The sequence below is a fragment of the Marmota marmota genome, unplaced genomic scaffold (assembly GCF_001458135.2).
Source record: "Marmota marmota marmota unplaced genomic scaffold, marMar, whole genome shotgun sequence".
NCBI lineage: Eukaryota > Metazoa > Chordata > Mammalia > Rodentia > Sciuridae > Marmota > Marmota marmota.
The window spans coordinates 39,313,691-39,335,168 of record NW_026000005.1 but is presented as its reverse complement, the minus strand read 5'-3'; the positions used below and the strand labels follow the sequence as shown (position 1 = coordinate 39,335,168).

Genomic DNA, 21,478 nt, shown 5'->3' with positions numbered 1-21,478 from the left:
TTTTTTTTTTTTTTTTTTTTTTGGTTTAACTGTAAGCTTGATAAAGAGCTCAGCAAAAGCATTTCACTATGGGCTTGTGAACTACCTCTCTGAGAAATTGTCCATTTATTCTGGAACCCTCAAATAATGGAAGATTATCTAGCATCCACATGTGGAATGTGGTTTTCTGAAAAGGGCTTATGTCATCAGTCTGGATTAATTTAATTTCACTATTTCATATTTTTGGCATGTAGAATTTCCAATTAATAATTCAAAAAATATGGGTGTAAGGAGCATTGACATTAACAATTTTTGAAGTAGCATCATTCACATATGTGATGGCATTTTAACTGTGTAAATATATCATTTTTAATATAGAAAGTTATTTTAGTATGTTTGGTTCCACATAGTTAAGATCTGCTAACGTGAGTATAATGTACTCTGTCATGCATTGAATATTGTATTTTTTTAATAGATAAAAATCCGTTCCAGGTTTATGCTAACTAAATAAAAGCCAACCCACAAGGACATAACTTTTTCCCTCATGCATTGAAAAGGTCATAGATTTTTTTCCTCACATTTGTTTCTTGGCTTTTCAGCATTAGTTAAAAAAGAAAAGTCTGTACTTTTATACTACAATATAGTACAATATAGAAGCATTTTAAGGCAAATTATTTCTAAGATTTCTTGTGTTTTAAAAATTGAAAATTTATTTGTAATGTCCATAAAAGCTCTCATGAATCTATATTTTTAATTCAGACTAATTTTGTTCTTTTCCTACTTAAAAAGTAAAGTACCCAACTCTTCCCCAATCCTATACTTGGAATTGGTTTTTAGACTTTGTCTGTGTGTGTGCAGCCATGTATTTGACATTATATATGTACCTGTAGATATGGATAAATACATTTTAGTGTTATACAAATGGGATTTTATTTCACCTGTACTGTTCTGTACATTGGTTTTCTCTCTGAACACATTTTATTCACCTCATTTCATTTTAAAGGCTATATAATATTTCATATGGAAGCATATAATTTATTTATGCAAACTGTTATGATGAATATATAATTACCAGAATTTTACTAAAATGTCTGTTGCAGTAAATGTCTTTGTTCCCCTATTAAAGACATAATTTTAGAAATAGAATTGATCACTTCATTGGTATATACACTTAAGTGTTTAATAACTTGTCAGAATCTCTTCCAAAGAAAAACTTAAAGTTGTTATTTATGTATCTGTTCCTACCAAGAGTATATCAAGTTTCCTTTTTCTCTATATTAGATGTGATCACAGGGTGCTTGTAGCTTTTATAAATCATTTAGGTTGCATTGGAATGTTTTAGGAGAGAAGTAAAACTTGCAATATAAATTATAAGTCTTGTGGGTGCCAGTATTGAATAGATTTTAAAACAAGGTGATGTGTTTTATTTTCTGAGATTGGCCAGACTATTAATTTCAGATGCTACATCAGCCCCTGATTGTCCCTGAAGCCTTTTGGTCTTCTAGCACCTTTAGGGCTTCTAGGTGAAGATGAGAATAGGTATGGAAAGAGTCTCTTGAAGATTCTGCCCATTTCCAGTCTGTGCCATTTGTGCTAAAAATAACTAAATACCAATAATTTACTTAAAATCATTGGTACTTTGGTGAAAGAGGATCTATACCAGGTGGTAGCCTATTCTAAAATTTTGAATTATATGCAATCGTTACATAGTAGGGATATCAAGTACCTTTCTTTTTTTCAAAGAAAATCATTTGGCATATTCTTTCAGCTTACAGAACTGTAGCTAGCTGCCCCTCCTTTTGGTGGTTTAGATCAGCCCTCTCCAGGCTGTACTTTGAAGTCTGTGAAATACATGGATAATTTAGGCTGACATACTTGGCAGGCCCATTTAAAAAGCAGAATTGTTTGATGGCATGACACAAGAGGTCTGTTAACTGAGTTATAAAGAACTGAGGCATTTCCAACAAATCCTAGCTTTGGCATGAAATTTAAATAGTTCTTATTTCGTAGTGTGCAGTCAGTGAACTTCCTGTGATATAATATGGTCTTTCAGTACAAAATATTAGGAAATGGAAGTTTTACTGTACCTAGCTGTTTCTCCAAGGAGGAATGGATGGAATTGAAACTGTGGTTATTTTCTCTTTTAATTAATTTCAGCTAAAGAAGAGAGACTATGATAGCAAGATGTGAGGAAACCAGTCTAGAAGGATTGGTAGCCCTTGGGAAATGTGAAAAACTAGTCAATCGGTGGTGGAGTTGGGAGGGGGCACCAAAATAATGAGGTTAATCTAATTATTATGGTGAATTTAGTACATAGCCCAAAAGTCAGTGGCCTTTCTTAAAAATATTACAAAATTAAATCTAAAGATATGTAGTTCATTGTCTGCGTGTATGTTATGAATGTCCTCAAACCTTGCTTAAACAAAGTAGAATTTAATTTTTTAAAGTTCTATATGTTTATTGTAATTTCATTCTGATCACTGTAATCAATCAGCTTTTTAAAAATTCTAAGTTTTTGACTTAGATGTGCTACTTTTACCAGAAAGGTAAGTTTTATATAATTGTGCGATGAAGAAAGAACTATTCCAAGGCAAAGGTTACCAAAATAAGACTTCCAGTTTATGTTGCTAAGCTCTCTGAATGGTGGCATTACTATTGGGCCATTCTCTCACAATAAAAATGGAACTACAAAGTAGTTTGAATACATGCCTGTGTGTTAAAGTGGAAGCATGTGACACCAACAAATGGGTACCACATGGTAGAAATACCCAGAAGCAAGTCAGTAGTATGAAAGGGATAATTTAGTTCTGTTTCATTTCATTTTTTTCCCTTTAGGAGGAGAAAGAGTTTGTGTATGTTTGTGTTCCTACCGTAGAATTAGGCCCCTAATTTAAGTTTATACACATAGTTGGTTTTGTGGGGTTTTGTTCCTGCCTGATTTTAATATTGATCTTTATTCTTTCTCACACCTTTGATTATAACTTTTAGATACCAGAATACTTTATCCTTGAAAATGGAAAGGATGGAGAGTGATAATATGGTGCTCACTTTCTTACCTCAGCAGATGGCTTCTGTGTTGCCTTAGAATATGGCCTACCATTCCTGGCCTTATTAGTTGTTTGGGTGTGCTTAATTCCTTTTCCAGGCTTTAGTCATTTATCAGAAAATAAGTATTGAGAGATTAGTACACTCAAGCCCTATGCTGCCGCTGACCTCTACCATCTAGGGATATCAATAGTTGAGTATGTTGAACATAATATGCTCTAAGATGTTACATGGCAAGAGGAGTTATTTCTTCTTGTCTGTTTAGTCAGAACTTTAATTCAGAATATGCTTTCCATAAGTTACAATACCATTGGTGACTTCACTGATTTTTAAAAATAATTTATTCCATTTGCTTACGTAGAATTCTTAAAAATCATGAAAATAAGCATGTGTATCAAAAACATTTCAAGAATTCACATCTTTGCCCAGTGCAGTGGCACATGCCTGTAATCCCAGCAATTTGGTAGGTTGAGGCAGGAGGATCACAAATTCAAAGGCCGGCCTGGGCAATTTAGCAGACTGACTCAATATTTTGAAAGCGGGGTAGAGACAGGGGTAGGGTGGGGAGGTAGCTCAGTGGTATAGTGCCCCTAGGGTCAATCAATATCTAGGACTGCAAAAAAGAATGCGCACCTTTAATTATATTAAGTAGATATATTTATAGCCATACATAACTTGGCTCTTTACCCATATTGTCTCCATCTAAATTTAAATTCTTTATCTGTGTACTATGTAGTACTGGAAGGAACATGGGTTTTAGTGTTAGACAATCTTGATCATATCCTGATTTTGTAATTTATTAACTATGTAATTAATCATAGTTAGTTATAGCCAGTTAGTTTGATTTAGGGCAAGTTCTTAGTCATTCCAAGTTATTGTTTCTCCTGTTTCATAAGGATAATAATACCTACCTTGTATAGTTGCCTTGTGACGTCAATAAAATTATAGATAGATTGACAAGTAAGTACTAAATACCTGACACATGGTAGATTGTCAGTTAATATTAGTTTTCCTTTTACCCCATTTGTGTGTTCACTTTTATACTACTTTAATAGTAGAGTACAGTGTCTTAAAGTACCTAGGTCCTTTTGGATATTCAGATGAAAGTCTTATATACTTTATGTCAATTCTGACTAGTAGCTCTTACCTATTGTGATAATACTGTTGAAGAGCTTTTGCTTAGTATATACTAAAATGAGGCCGCATTCTCTTTTCAGTCTATGCTCCCAGATAGACATTATTTTGTAGACATTAGTTGGTTCTCTTTCCTAATACGAAAAACAAAATGGAACCAACATTCATTTAGTGTTTGTATTAAAGCAGTCATCTCTAGAATTTATTACAGGGCTATAAGTCTATATACCTATTATTAAGTTAATGATACTGTTGTCTTTGAATCTTCCTTTATATGCTGTGCACTTTTTAAAAAAATTACCACCATGTGATCTAAAACGGTTCCATCACCCTGAAAATCCACGTGCTGTTTAGTATTGGTTTCATTTTTCCCCACACCTATTGCAGACCGCCACTGTTTTCCATTGCTATAGTTTTGCCTTTTCCAGAATGTCATATGAGTGGACTGACTCATACCGTCAGAAACTTTTTGAGACTGGCTGCTTTCATTCAGTACAATGCCTTTGAGAACAATCCAAGTTGTCAAGTCCACCAATAGTTTGTTTCATTTTATCGCTGAGTAATACTCGATTGTATGGATATACCAGTTTGTTTAATCCGGTTATACATCAGGGTTCATTTGGATTGTTGTAATTCCTTTTTAAAATGTCAAGTTATGTTTGTAATTCTTTTTTTAAAACATCAAGTTATGTTTGTTTTCATTTTTAAGTATAATATATTACAAATCATAGAAAATTGAGAAATAGGTAAAAACAATTATCATTGCCCACATATAACCTGTTATTTAGGTACATTTCTTTTTAGTCTTTTCCCCCTCCTCCTGTGCATGGAGTTTTGAATTATGGCCATATTTACATAGTTTTGGTTCTATATGCATGTTAAAAAATTATTATTGTGGTAATACTTTTGAATTCTGCTTTTTTCATGTTTTAATTGTGAAGAATGTATGAGTGTGTGTGTGTGTGTGTGTGTGTAGTTTCAAATGGATTATAAAACAAACACTACTATAATCATCACCCAAATTAAGAAATGAATACTGCCAGTGTCCTAAGCTTCTTGTATGCCACCTCCCTTCTTAGTACCTTGGCTTTACCTGGGCATTTGTCAGCCTAACTTTGGTAGTCATTTTCTCACTTTGCTTCATGTGTTCTTTAAACAATATTATTTACTTTTGAACTTTATGACTGCCTTTTTTTTTCTTATGTACTTTGGTTCTGTTATGATAAACTATCATAAAGCTGCTTTCTATCAGCCACCATAATATTTTTTTGTTTTTCGGTACAAGAGGATTGAACTCAGAAGCACTTGAGCACTGAGCCACGTCCCCAGTCCTATTTTGTGTTTTATTTAGAGACGGGGTCTCACTGAGTTGCTTCAGGCCTTGCTCTTACTGAGGCTGGCTCTGAACTTGCAATCAGGAGTCTCAGTATCTGCAATCCTCCTGGCTTAACCTCCTGAGCCGCTGAGATTACAGGCGTGCGCCACTGCGCCCTGCTAGCCACCATAGTATTCTGATGAGTAACCATACTGTATTTTATATAGTTATTTCCCTATTTAGGTTGTTTCTGATTTTCACTATTGAAAATAATGATCCAGTAAATGTCTTTCTACATGAAGCCTTTATTTTGTTTGTATTTAAGATTATTTCCTGTAGGTAGTATCATGAATAAAGAGTATGAGTTATAAGGCTCTGCTAAAGTGTTGTGCAAAGAAGTTTTGTGCTTTATATTGTAATAAAACCTTACTGGACTCGTATTGAGGGTTCTTCTCCCCTCCTCCCCATTAAATACCTTTGGAAATTCAGTGATTGAAAAGGACTTGCATTCCTAAGGTCAGATGCTTCTTTTTATGTCACATAATAGGTTTTCTTTTCTCTGTGTGTGTGTGTGTTGAGTCAGTTTCTTTACTAATGGTTAATGTGTCCTTGTGACCAGTTCTTTTGTTTTTTTTTTTTTTTCCAGATGTAGGTGCAAAAAACTACAGGCATCTCTGTGCTGTTTATTACAACAAGAATCCTGGGTTTGAGATAATCCATGGGCTACTGGACAGAATTATGCAGCTGCTTGATGTACCTCCTAGTAAAGATAAGGGAGGCTACATGATCAAAGCGTCAGAAGGTAAGGTGGGCTTGCTGAATCCAGAGTTAGTGATAATGTAATAAAGAAGCTAAATAAGTCCTATTTTTCTTTTTCTTTTTTTTTGCTTTTGATTTAGAGGGTATGGGAAGGGTTATTTGTACTGGCTTGAGGTTTGGTTGGAAGATATTTTTGAATTTTGCTTATATTTATTTTTCTTAGTCCTCGGAGATTTTTGTTTTAATGTCTGTTTTCTTTTCCATTTTGAAATTTCTTTAAAAATTACATGAAATGTATGGATCTTTTTAAAGATGAGTAGGGTTCTCTCTTTCTTTTTTCAATAAAATTGAAATATTCAATAATATAGAAATAATGCAAGAAAGACGTGTTATGCTCATAGAATTCTAGTGTTAGAAAGTGAACAACACTGAATTTATCTCCAGTGCCACAAAACAAAATAAAACAAAAATACTAATGTCAGAAATCTTCAGAAAATAGAAGCTGTAGCATTCAGCATTTGAAGAATCCAGTGTTCATATAGTCCAATATCCTGTTTTTCTAAGAAGGGAACTAAGGTGAGGCAAGTGAAGTGTGTTGAGCTGGGTCACCCGCGTAGAACCAGGACTCACCTCCCATGTTCTTCCCGTAAGGCCTCACTGTCAGCCATTTTGTACTCACTCACCTGCTTTCTCTTCTTGAATTCTGCCCTAAGATCTGGGGGTCCAGGCTAATGGTAATCTGTAAATAGATGTGAAATATTTCTTTTCCTTGTATAGAAAATCTTTCTCAGAAATCTTATTTAACAAACAGGTTAACTGAAATTAAAAATCAGTTCCCTAAAGCAGATTGTGCCACTTAAGTGAGGTCCTGTTATTTGGAAAGTTGCAAAGAGCTGAACTGGTAGATTCAAACATACTTTGGTATTGGTATGATGCTTTTTATAACTTTTATATAAATCATTATCTTTATATTGTGAATCTCCTATATAAGTTCCTTAGACATTCATTTCTCAGAAGAATCTGAGGTCCCAGTTAAGAAGATAAGCATAATAATAATAATAAATTTTAATTAAAAAAAAAAGAAGACAAGGATGGGTAGGACCTGGGCCCTGCTTGGAGGAACTTGCAGAAGAAAAGGCTGCTGTATCTCATCTCTTAAACCAAGCTGCAAAGATAAGTACCTCAAGGTTCAAAGAGGAAGAGAGTGCAGCTTCTTGAAGCTACCAGAAAAATATTAGTGAGTTTCTGGAAGTAAGGTGGATCTTTGAAGGAGTAGATGGACCCAGGGAAACAGGCAACCCCTGTGAGCAAAGCTAAAGGTGGGAAACAGGCTGGTTTGTAGAGCAACAAGCTGCAGTTTGCTTTCTTTCTTTCTTTTTTTTTTTTTTTTCTTTAATTTTTATTGTTGTTCAAAACATTACATAGTTCTTGACAAATCATATTTCACACTTTGATTCAATGCAGTTTGCTTTCAAGGAAAACTTGATTAAAAAACCTTTTGGAGCTGGGGATATAGCTCAGTGATAGAAGACTTGTCTTGCCTCTGAAAAGCCCTGAGTTCAATCCCCAGTAATGCAAAACAAAAACAAAAATTAGAAATCTTTAGAAGGTAGAAGCTATAGAATTTAGCTTTTGGAAAATGTCATGATACATGCCACTTGGAACTTTTTATGATACAGTTAATATGTGCTGATCTCCCTTTAAAAATTGGATTTTTATAATTCTAAATTTGTGGTATAATTTGAATTCTATCTAAATTAGCACTGAAACAGAATATGATGCTTGGAACTTAATTTCACTAATATACCATTATCTGCTGCTTTGGTTCAAAATGTATTTTTAAAATTAGTAAATATATACATAAACGATGACTTCTTCTGATGTGGTTATAACTCTTTTGTTTTTATGGTGCAGGTACAGAACATAAGTCCTCACCAAAGGCAGGCAGACACTCCACCACTTAGCTACATCCCCAGCCTGGTTGTAGGTCTTTAGGTTCGATTTTGTTAGACCGAGTTGTTACTTTGGTTTTTAATTATGAGAATTTATGGACTCATACTTATGTTTCTTCTATGAATCTTCATTGGTTCTCATAATGAAATTTCATGATGTTTAAAAAAAGTTTTTACATCTATGAAATATCTAAGATTTTTTAATTTGGGCAGCTTTGGTATCACTTCTTTATACATTTGGGTGCCCTGGATAAGTGGTATTCAATATTTCTAACTTGCTTTCCCTGAAAAGGGGTAGGATGTTTACTTTCACTGCCCATCACCATCATTGGCCACATCAGTTGCCCTGGATTCATGGGCATATGCTAGTCCTGGGTGTTTTTTTCTCAGGATGCTTTCTTTAAGAACCATCAAGCCAAAGAGAATTAAGGTCATTATAAATAATGATTCCTCATTTTTCATAGGGATTTCTAAGTCTGTTTTGATTATCTAATGACAAATATGATTACCCTTTTTTCTTTTTTTATGGTCAAAGAAATCAAGGCCTAAAGAAATGCTTGTCAAAATAAGTCAGTGGTAAAGCTGGTATTAGTTCTTTGTCTAATATATATGCATACATACATACCACAACTAAGAAACAAAAATTTGTTTCCATACTCCTAAGTAAATCATTAAACACAGGAATTGGTTGTAGGGGCTTATGTAGCTACATCATTTCCTCAGGCCTCTTGTTTTTACATATAGCTTTTTCTGCTAACAGAAGGTCTTCAGAGTATCAAAAAGTAGAGTAGAAACAAATTAAGAACTACTGTTTCATGCCATTCTTGATTATTGAGCTGTATTCTATTACTCTGGCATATGGTTTACTTTTTAATAATTAAAAATCCTTAGTGGCTTTGCAATTATAATTGAGCTAAGCCTGTACACCAGAGATTCCTGCTAATGTCAGTTACACTGACAGTTATACCTAATTTTTTTCTGTCCTTTGTAATGTATGCTTCCAAGCTTCCCTTTGTGCTGCTTTGTTTGATGGTAGGGATAAGTGGAATAGAACTTAATTCCCTTTGAGAAACTTGGCCCTGTCCTTTGTAAGAGAAATCTGGAAATTCATTTCATTGATCATCACATCAATTCCAAGGAGTTGTGTTGACATTGAATTGTAACCTTGCTTATTATGCAGCCAGCAGCCCTCTGCAGCGTGTGGAGTATCTGCAGAAGCACTCAGAAAGCCTGTGACTGTCATCAGACTGAAAAGCCTGATTGCTTAATCTTACGTATTTTTCATTTGCTGAGCACCTTTGCAGTTTAAGACCCTAAAGTGAGCTAGAATATCAAGCTGATATGATGATAGAATAAGGTCAATGTTGAGTTAAAAAAATAAAAAATAAAAAAGAGCAACTTTTAACTAGTTAGCAGACTACAGAGAATTTTAAAGGTTTCAAAAGGGTTCAACTCAAGAATGTTTTAGTGGCATTTGATCAGATTATTATAGCATATGTATATGCTTTTTTTCTAGGCTTTTTCCTCTGTTTTTGTGGTTTGTTGCAAACTAAATTATGTATGTTTAGATGCATTTATCCTTTTCAAAAACCACTTCTGGGCAAGAAAAATTCTCAACATTTTTGTGTTTAGAACAATTCTGTGGTTGCTGGGCAGATCAGTGGCGAAAATTATTTCTTGTAGAATGTAGCAGGCTTTGCTTGTGGTTGGCTGCATTGACTTGAGAGAGTCCCCTCACCCCCCATTAGCTTGCTACCTATTTCAGTTTTGATTATTTACAGTTCTACAGAAAACTTCAATTTAACTTGAGACAGGGTCCCAGATGGACAGACAAAAGTCTTAGAACTTTAGTTTTGACAATTTTAGTTTTCATGCTGCTCATAATTCATTTTATGAAGTGAAAAGTAACTTTGTAAGTAATATGCACATTTAATCCTACACCATATGTACATACTGTGGCTATTTAGGAAGCTTCTGTTACATCACACCTAATGATTGGCTTGACCTGTAGGTCATGACCTTATTTGCCTTTCAGAACACCTGTGAAAGATTTCTGATGCTAAAAAAAAAAAATATGGGTGAAATTGTGATGTTTCCCTGGTCGTCAGTCACACTGGTTCTCATGTAATAGGAGCTTAGAAATAGATGAGAAAATATCTGTTGAACAATTTGTTGAAGTAAAGGTATTCAGATTATGGTTTGATTTACACAAAATTTTCTGGGCTGTAATAAAGGGGGAACTGTATAGCATGTCTGAATTTAGTTACAATCAACAAAGGTGTTGTTCTGTCAAGGCATCAGGTTAAAAAAAGAAGTTTGGAAGCTTTTAAACTTCTAACCTTATTACCCTGTGTAAAAATAGTTTTTACTCCTCTGACTGTCTACTTTGTTGTGTTTGAGACAAGTTTTTCTAGTACTACCATTTCCATTGGCTTTCTTGCAAGAATAAAAGACTCAAAGCAGTATTAAATGAACAAGGGGTAACTGCCGCACAGCGGGATCAGTGGTGTCTTAGGGGCCACAGGGTTTTTACAGCAGCTCAGCACTGATCACAGATTCCCTGGCCCTGTCGTGGTTTTGAGCTTATTTATTGTTTTTGTCACCTTCAGATATGCATAAGGTAAGTTCTGCCTCTCTGGTTCACTTAGTTCCTATTTTTGGTGTGTTTTGGTGTTTACCTGACATGGCAGTACTCATAACAAATTGGAGTGCTCAACACCAAGTGGACTGGAGATGTCTTAGCTCAGTATTCCCTCTGATAGGTAATTATTTTAATATAGCATTTTTCAGATTTTTTTACGTGTTCTCTCCCCTAAGGATCTTTTTCAAACCTTTTATTTTTAATTGCCCCTCCGTGAAATTTTAATATACAGGTAACACTATCTACTATGGGCTGTATGTATAGTGCTGTATATATAAGAAAAATAAATGCAAAGCTTAACATTTTTTCATTAGTGTAGTGTTAACAATGACTAAGCAAAAATTTTAATCTAAAAATTAATATAAAAGTTTTAAGATTACTTGTTTACTCATGTAAATTGTATGAAATTACATACACCAATTAGCAGTTTATGAAATATGTAATGAAATAATCAAAAGTTTTAAAAATCATTCAAAACTTTTTTTTTTCAACAAAATAATGAAAAAAAAATTTAATTGGTCAAAAATTTTTCCTGAATTTAACTTTTAACTTTCTGTGGTATGAGAAAATAATTTACAAGTAATTTATGGTAATCAGATATTGTCAACATTTTTAATATTTAGCACTTGACAATTAATGATGTGTTCAATAACTTCTTAAGTTAAATGATAAACTATATTTAGGTAATTCTCAAAACCTAAGCCACTTACTAAAGCTCTCGGGAGCATACATACACAATATCTCTAAGACAGCCAGTGGCTCCAAAGATACCTTTCAAGGTGACTTTTGAGATATTTGTTTTGAGGCAGGGTCTCACTAAGCTGCCCCCAACTGCCCTTGGAATTCATGAGCTCAGGTGATTCTTGCCCCCCAGCCTTCTGAGCATCTGGAGACACAAGTGTGTACCACCACACCTGGCTTGTGACTGGGCAGTCGCTGGAATTCCATCACAGCTGTTCATTGCTGTAGTTTACAGCATCTTTACCACGTTTGCCTTGTCTTCTGTGTCAGTGTTGTTCATGTGGTATCAGGAGAGCAGCCACAGGAGTGTGTGATTATTGCCACATTTGGCTCAGCTTTGGAGGCGCCAATCATCATAATGTGTAAGATTTGTTCATACCCACTTCTCCAAAAACCAGTTTTAACTTTTGTTGAGAATATATACACTTTGGATTTATTTAAATTCAACTATGTGTACTGGGTGACAAAAGATATTTTATTTACCACGTTGTACTCCCTTTCTTTTCCCTGCCATTAAACTAGACCTTGGCCTCCACTATTCTAGAGAACAGAATGCCATAGCCTTAACACAAAGAGAAATAAAATAAGTTTTTTTTAGTTTGTAATCTTTCAGTGGTTCATGTCCTGAAAGCTTAAAGGATTTTTAGGGTGGTTTTGACTACTTAGTTTTTATTTTATACATATAAGACAGTTTTATTTTTAGGTAGCAGCAATTTTACACTTGGGTCAAAATTTAGCAGCACCTGATTTTGACACATTTGTTATATTTTGGCAGCATGTTAGTTAAAAACCATTATCCCATGAATTCCTATAGAATGCTGTGTTTTGGTAATCTAAATGTGAACCTTCTAAGTAGAATGTGTAGCTTTACTCCAAAAGGGCTAATGGGATAGATGGATGGATAGGTGAAAAATAATAAAATATTCATAAAAAAATAAATAAAACCTCCATAGGTTTGATCAATGTAGAGTAGCCTGCTGAACATATGGCCATTCAGCCAATGCTGTTGCTCAGTGTGTGGGGAGGTTGTTGTTCTAAAGCCTCCTCTCAGGATTGAGCTAGGGAATGTGTCATGGTACACACACACAAACACACACACACACACACACATACATACACACACACGGGCATCCCTCAATATCTGAGAGGGATTGGTTCCAGGATCTACCCCCACTCTTATATAAAATGGCATTTGTAGTATTTGAATATAGGTTGCTTACAATGTCTAATACAGTGCTGTGAAAATAGTTGATATATTGTATTATTTGGGGAATAATGACAGCAAAAATTTTGTACGTGTTTAATACAGATAAAACATTTAAAATATATATTTTCTGTCTGTAGTTGGTTGAATCTGTGAATGTAGAACCCGTGGATGGAGAGGGTCAACTGTATATATTTTTGAAGACCATAAGTCCACAACAATACCTCCAACATAAACCTAACACTGCCAGTTTTTCCCTGATCCACATTTGTACCTCTCTTTTCCAATAGTGGGAGACTTGGCTTCCATTATCTTAGCCTGTTGACTCCTTAATCCATGCCCCTGGGTAACTAAACTCTTTTTCATTGCTGTCTTCTCCCTTACACATCTGCCCTACTTTTTTTTGTGAGATGCTGGCTGCCCCTGCAGGGCTGTTCTTGGACACTTTTGGATGCCCTCTACTCTTTCTTGGACTCTGACAACCCATGCTGGCTTTCTATTCCTGATCTGAGACGCATACACTCCTATTCTCCCACTCCCAGTTGGAGATTTCTGCCTTCTTCATCACCTGTAGGGCTGAATTGTTCTGGAAGAGGAGGGTGAAAGTCTTTTTTAATTTCAATTCTTACAAAGTCTTTGGTAGTGAGGGTCTTATTAAAATGAAGGGAGAAAATGGTTGTATGTAGTGGGACTTTCTTAGAAGGGGGTGGTAATGTAGAAAATGTGTTTCTTATATAGTTTTTCTGCCTCAGACCTAGAAACAGTCATATTTTAAAATGGCCCTTATTTCTCTTAGAAATCAAATTTAGATCATGAAATGAGGGTTAAGATTGCACATTGCACTGATCTAGAGGTTGTTCTGTGTGCATACATTTTAGTATGCAGAGCAGCACAAAGGCTCCCCCCTCCCAAGAAAAAGCACTGTATTCACATTGTCATTTTCCATTTATATTCAGGATTTAAGAATTTTACATAATATATTTGACTTCTAGCTCTTTTTCTTTACATTGAAAATCTTGGTTCCTAACACATTTATATGATTACTTATTTCCTTGCACTATTATTATAGTTTTAAAATAAAAATACTGATACTATTACTAACATAAAGATTACTGAAAACAGTATAAAATTTATTTTCAGTTCTTTTTGAATTTAGGATATTACCTACAAAATAAGGTACATTTAGAGCATTCTGGCTTCTTACTTTTTCTCCCTGCCTCTACAGGTTATGATTTTTAGTCTATCGTTTTGTAGTGTTTCCTTTTGTTTTTTCAATATAAGCGTCGTTGTGTATCACATTCTTCACTTATGGACAGAGGGGCTGGACGTGGCACTGTTCTGAAGTTTGCTTCTATCTGTTTGTCAGGCTGTGGTGGGGAGCATCCTACAGACAGCAAGCAGCAAGTGGAGGTCCACCTTGTTCCCTTGTCTTCTGCCGAGTGCTCTATTGCTGTCTTCTCATGGTTTATTCACCTAATTGCCTGTTGATGAATATTGGGTGTTTCCACTCTTTTGTTGTTACAAATGGAGCTACCATGAATAGCTTTGTGCTTATGCTGTTTGGAATTTTTGACAGTGTATTTTTGGGACAGATTCCTAGAAGTTTGGGATCACTGGGACAAAGGGAGAATTCATATTTTTGCCTGGTAGTGCCAAACACCTCTCCTTCAAACATCTTGTTTGAATGTTTTGCAAACTCAGCAGCAGCAGATAAGAAGACCTGTTTCTCTGCTTTGTTGTTAGAGTCACGAAATTTTTTATTTTCCCCCAATTTTCAGGTAGGAAATAGTATCTCACAAGTATTCATTAAATCTCCTTTCTTAGAAGCAGGAGTAAAGGTATTTCATGTTTATCAGAAATTTTTATTTCCTTTTCTTGGAATCTCTTGTCTTACTTATATTTTCCCTTTGGGTTCGTTGGTCTTTTTCATTTTTAGAGACCTTGTATGTTATATGAACGTAACCCCTTATGACATATATCCAGCTAATTTTTTGGTCAGTTTGTAAACTATTTTTTTTACTTCATTTTTTTGCCATGCAGATTTTATTAAATTATATTGTCAAATTTATTAATCTTTTTCCTTATTGATGTTGAATTTTGAGTCATTTTTAGGAAAGTTTTTCCTGCTCTGAGATTAGTGGGTTTTTTTTGTTGTTGTTGTTAAATGTTTCATTTTCTTACCTCTTATCTATTTGTAATTTGTCCTGATTACAGTATGAACAGTAGGTCCAATTTTATCTTTTCCCATATACTTTGTAGATTTTTTTAATACATGTTGCTTTTGAATTATTACTCTGAGTTTTTGCTAATGGTACTGATTAACTTCCTAAACTCACCTTATTTTCTGTTAAGTTCTTCTTGAAGCCATGAAGGAATGGAGGAAATCTAAAATCCTGTGATCTTTGATATATTTAAAAGGTAAAGCCCTTCAGTCGAATTGAACAGGTCCTTAAGGAAATGTGACCGTTTGAAACTCAGTTGAGATTTGGAATAAAAATATGATTCATATCAGAGTGAAGTTCACAGATCCTCAGAGTTATAAAAGTACACCTTCATGGTCTCCTTAATCACGCTTTTGGTCATTTACATTCATTTTTTCCCAGCATTACATTTATCTGTAAGTAAAATAAGACCTCAATTTTGAAAATTAAATGGTTGTTAACTTGTGATTTCTGGGTCTTAAATTATCATATATGCAGTGTATGTACCATGTATAAGATTTTGGAGAGATTCTGAAAGGGTGCATGCTATACTTAGGGGGTGTAAAAAACATTTAGCTGATACTCTATTACTTGGAATATTTATAAAACTTTAAAAATACATTACATACCAAAGTGGCAGCTTATCTTCAGAGCCCCTGTCTGGTTCTTAAGATCTGATTTAAACCAGGGCTGGAAAAAGTGTCAGTGTCCATCTCCTTTTCAGAGCACTTTGCTAAGTGACCACATTTCCCATCCAAAGGCTTTGTTGAGAATGATTTTTTTTTTCTTCTCATTTTCTTTTGGTCTTCTTTGCCTCTGTCATTTATTCCCATAGAATCATGAAGTCATTCCCCTGGATCTCAACACCTTTTTCACAGCCTCTGTTTTGTTTGTTCCCTTCTTGCTTAATTAACGAAGGTCTGGTTTGGTTTAGTGATTCCTGCTACTTATAAGCTAATAGCTCATTTTTAGTTCAGACTTTTATCTAGGAAATCAGAAGGTTGTTAAAAATCATTTTTTAATATTTTATGGTATTTCTTTTTAATGAACTAGATTCTAGAAGCCTTTAATAACTAATGCTTACTCTGATTTTTTAATAATATATTGATATGTAATCTACTTTGCTTAAAAATTAAAATATTAAAATGTATGTATGTGGACTTTTGGGGTGGTGAGTCTGCAGAAAATTAAACATTCATTAGGTGTCTGTCTTCTCCAGAGTTGCTTTTATATACAGCATGTTTCTTCTCTTCTCCCCATATATTCTTTTTTGGAGAGACTCCTTTCTCTCTCTCTCTCTCTCTCTCTCTCTCTCTCTCTCTCTCTCTCTCTCTCTGTGTGTGTGTGTGTGTGTGTGTGTGTGTTTTCTTTCTAGCTTAAATCGGTCTATGTTACATCATTCCAGGAATCTAACAGGTTGACATGCACAGTATTTCCCATACCACTTTACATATGATAGGCAAGCTGGGCATGGTGGCGCACACATTTAATCCCAGCAGCTAGGGAGACTGAGGCAGGAGGATCAGCCTCAGCAATTTAGGAAGGCCCTAAGCAATTTAGTGAGACCCAAATTAAAACGAATAAATAAATAAAAAGGACTGAGGATGTAGTTCAGTGGTAAAGCACCTAAGTTCAATCCCCAGTACCAAGAAAAAAAAAAAAAAAAAGACTTCTTGGAAGTCCCAGTTCTGATTTTGATGAATTATTTTTGCACTGATGTTGAATATCTGTGGCCTGACTTGATCTGTTTGAGAAGTGAATACTGTTGTTCATTAGGTGCTCAGGTGACTTGAGCAGCCTCTCACCCCTCTCAGAAATATTTCTGAGCACCTGCCAGCCCATGTGGGCTTTCGGTAAGGAATGGATCTTTCTGCCCAGGGGGATTTAGGCCAATTGTGGGGTTGGCAGCTTGACTTTGGATCCCCTAGTTGTCTTCTCTCGTGACTTCCTGTGTCTTGATTGAATTTTCTTACACTCCTCCCTCCCTGGGACCCTAATTTTTTCCCTTCTGTGTCACTGTACTTTGGTGTTCACTTTCCAGAAGAAAAGGGTTTCTAGTCACACTTCTTTATCCTTAAAGGCTCCTGGTTGGTCTGAATTGCATTCTCTAAACAAAAATTCTTCTTGGGATTATGTCCCAAGGTTGTTTTGAGTCATTTTCTCCCTCATGGGATTTTTTTGAAAGTAGTAGTTGGTACTCTGTGGGAGAAAGCTTTTTATCTACATTGTACAAGATGAGATAAGTATAGTCTGTGGTTTATCACTCCTACCACAGCTAGAAGTCTATTGCTTAACATTTTGATAAATAATGAGTGGCACAGTGGTTCATTTTGGTTTTGTCTTTTTGTGTAGTACTATTTGTGGAAAAGGGAAGTAATCCAAGGAAGAGCAAAAAGTAGCTTATGTTTATAGAAACTTTACTTGAGTTGTGAATAATTGAAAACAACTCTAAGATAAAATACTTAAAGAGTAATTTGGCAAACTATGATGTATAAATATAATGAAAAGTCTTTAAATATGTAAATATAAGTTGAAAAAACGGATCCCAAGGTGTCATAGATACTAGTTGTAATGATAGGAAAGAATACACTGTCAAACCTAGAACATACGCTAGGTCAGCTGTTGCTAAGTCAGGTGTGCTGCAAATCCTCTTTCATTTTAACCATGTGATTGAGGACGTAATTTCTTCGTGCCTGTTTCTTCAGCTGTAAAATGGAAATGAATATCTGTCTGTGTGGACCATTGAGTTGTTGGGAGAGGCAGAGACAAGAATTTGGGGAAGCATTTTGGAACTGGTAAATCACTCCTCAGAGGAAACTTAGTAATGTTGAGTTTGACTTTAGAAAAGCAGCATTGGGCAGAAGAATTGTAAACTGAATTCAAGAAGACTTGGATTCTTAACTGTCCTGTAACCTGGCTGTGTATTTTTCTTTAACCTGGTTTGTCTCTGTTTTCTCCTTTGTCAAAAAAGGGAATGGACAGTATTGCCTACAAGGTCCTTTCTACTTATGCTGCAAGTGTTTAAATTCAGAAGCAGATTTTTGTCACAGATTCTAACATGTCCACTCTTTTTCTTTGCCTGTTTGTTTATTTACTTTTGGTACTGGGGATTGAACTCAGGGATGCTTTACCACTGAGCTACATCCCCAGTCCTTTTTATTATTACTATTATTTTTTTATTTTGAGACAGCATCTTGCTAAATTGCCCAGACTGGCCTCTCAAGCTTGTGATCCTTCTGCCTCAGCCTCCCAAATCCCTGGGATTATAGGCATGTACTCCCACACGCAGCTTTCTGCCTTTCTAGATAGTGTCACCTTGGTGTTTATTTGTATGCAAAAATAATTCTAGCCTTGTTTTAGAAATCCAGAATTTATTCATTAAGGCCACTGTTATATGGGAGTCTTTAAAAATGTATTTCTGGGCCTACAGGTGGCATACGCCTGCCTGTAATCCCAGCGGCTCTGGAGGCTGAGACAGGAGGATCACGAGATCAAAGTCAGCCTCAGCAAAAGTGAGACACTTAGCAACTCAGTGAGACACTGTCTCTAAATAAAATACGAAATAGGGCTGGGGATGTGGCTCAGTGGTTGAGTGCCTCTGAGTTCAATCCCCCACCACCACCACCACCAATGTAGTTGTACAAGACTACTAGAAGACTGTAGTATCATTAGTATTATGTTATATTAGTAATATTGCAGCACATACCTGGGGATGTCCTAAGTTTAGAGGTAAGGACCTATCAGTCTTTTTTTCCCCCCTCTCTTAAGTTGTGTTTATTTATTTAATTTTAGGCCAGAAGAAGTTTGCAAACATCAAATGGACAGCTTGACCAAAAGCTTAAAAGCAATATGCTATAGGCCTTCTGTGCCTGGAGGCCACAGGAGGAGGGCTGGTTTAGTGGCCCTCCTTCACCTTTAGCCTCCTCTCCTGCCTATATTATTGCTTGCCTTGGGCAAGACTTCTAATCTCCGGGTGCTTCACTTTTCCCATCTGTAACTTGCCTGTTCCACAAAGGATTTGGCCAGGGCTGCCCTGGGACTGCTCCACTGCTTTTACTGGTGATGGAAGATGAATAGAAACAGGCTACCATGTTTTTATAATTGCATTACTGTTCAATTCTTTTTCTCTTACATGCCTTACTTGTCAACTGAATCTAATTCTAAACTAAAATACATCTATTATAATTGCATGTTTGAAGTTATGTTTGCTACAAGTTAATCAAAGGTTTCCATTGAATTTACTAATTGTGAAATTATGGACACAATCTCATGATCAACATTTTCATTCTTTCCTAATTAGCCCTACTGCATTCTTTTTTATTAATTTTTTTTGTAGTTGTAGATGGATACAATGCCTTTATTTTATTTATTTATGTTTATGTGGTGCTGAGTATCAAACCCAGGGCCTCACACGTGCCAGGCAAGTGCTCTACCACTGAGCTACAACCCCAGGCCCCCCTACTACATTTTTATTACCATTATTATTTCACTTTAATTATGGAGGAATTAGTACATTGTTAAATTTGATTTGAGAAACAGTACCCTTAAAATTTTTTGTCAGGTCATATTCCTATTTGTTGGCTTGGGAAGGCAGGACAGTTTGTACCTTTTATATTTGAAGTTGTTATTCTAAATATCTCTGGGCATACTTAAGAAACAGAAAATGAGAGGCAGAAAATGAGTGTCAGGCAAATGTAGGAGTTTTCAAAAACTGACAGTTTGAGAGGAATTTTTAACCTAGAGTTAAGTCCTTTGGTTTTACACAAGTTAATTTGATTCTGATTTAAAATTGCAAGTAGGGGGTCAGGTATGGTGACACATGCCTGATATCACAGCTTTTTGGGAGGCTAAGCCAGGAGAATCGCAGGTTCAAGACCAGCCCGAGCACTTAACTGATGAGACCTGTCTCCAAATAAAAAAGGCTGCGAATGGAGCTCAGTGATAAAACAACCCTAGGTTCAATCCCCACTGCCGTGAACAAATAATGAATGAATTTTTATGTGGGTGCTGAGGATTGAACCCAGGGCCCACACGTTTGAGGTGAGCACTCTACTGCTGAGCCACAACCCCAGTCCCCCTCCTTCAGGTTTTGAAATATGACTATTTATGTGTATGTGACACACACTAGTATAAAATTGGACTTTAAAATTAGGTCTATGTTTCCCTAGCATTTTCTTTTTAATCATTTAGTGTTTGCCCTGCTAGTTAACTAAAGAAATTTTAGAAAGTGATAGCATTGGGCTGGAGATGTGGCTCACTGGTAGAGTTCCTTTCTGATATGCACAACAAGCAAAATGAGCAAACAAAAATGATGAATTTCTGGGCTGGGGTTATAGCTCAGTGGTAGAGTGCTTGCTTAGCATGTGTAAGGCACTGGGTTCGATTCTCAGCACCACTTATAAATAAAGGACTGTTGACAACTAAAAAAATATTTTTAAAAAAATGATAAATTTCTCTACACTAAAACTGGGAAATTTTGGAATTCTAATTCTAAATTCTTACTTAGTTTTAAGGAGATTGTAGTGACTTATAAAAGGTTGTTCTTTGTTGAAGACAAAGGTAGTTAGGTGCTTTGCTAATTGCTGTTAAAGAATAAGGTCCCCTAGCCTCATTTGTAATGGGTTTCACCAGGCGCCCTCTTGGTAGAATGCTGCTGTAACAAGGGTTTCCTCTGAGTTCCCTGCTATGGGGTTAAGTAGGCGCTAGTTCTTCTCTCTCATCCAGTTGCCTTCACTTTAAGAGTTAACGATGTCTGCAGGTGTGTTGGGATTAGCACTGGAAAGTTGTGTAAGGGGTTTTCTTTCTTTTGATCTTCAGAAGGGGATGAAAGATGGCCATTAAACTCAAAGGATTAGGTCCCCTTTCTTCACAGACTTTAGGTACCATAAATATTTCACTTCAAATGCAAAGTGAGAATTGTATACATCTGGGGGAACATGGGTGTTTTATATTACCAGTTGGAAATTATTTAGTCTTCACTTACAAATTAAATGGTCTTTACAGAGACATTTCTCCTGAGTGTACTGGGATCTGAAAAAATGTTTTGTGTTTATATCTCAGTGGTGATCTTATGGCTCCTCGTATTCCTAAGCCTTTTTCTTTCTTTTTTTTAAGTTAATGTCTTGCCTACCTTGTACCCTTTCCCTCCTTGTGTTCTCCCCTTCTTTCTGTAATTCCACTGGTTCTCAAAAATCTGCTGGTTCTAAAATTTTGAGAACAACTACCCATAAGAATTATGGCATGCTCCCATGTAGGGATATGTGCAGTTTTTAAGTCCTATACATTATTTAGAAAAGGAGGGTGAGGCTGACATACTGGCAGCAGAGTTAGACAGTTTACATTCTCTGAAAACTGGTGAGAAAGTAGGAGAAAGCCCTGCATAGGAAGGCATAGCTTCAGCTTTCAGCTCTCTTCTGCTCCTTGCCCTGTCACCCATTTTGTTGGTTTCACTCCAGAATGGAATACGGGGGATTTTTTTTTTTTTTTTTTTTTTTTTTTTTTTTTTTT

At 35.6% G+C, this 21,478-nt stretch overlaps 1 protein-coding gene across 1 annotated transcript in view; it reads left to right on the top strand.

Moving 5' to 3' along the window:
* Farsb (phenylalanyl-tRNA synthetase subunit beta) overlaps positions 1–21,478 on the top strand; it is a 71,871-nt gene that overhangs the window by 45,541 nt on the left and 4,852 nt on the right. Inside the window, exon 16 of the mRNA XM_015481453.2 lies at positions 6,120–6,275. Within this exon, the coding sequence (XP_015336939.1) occupies positions 6,120–6,275 (156 nt within the window). The remainder of the gene's footprint in view (positions 1–6,119; positions 6,276–21,478) is intronic.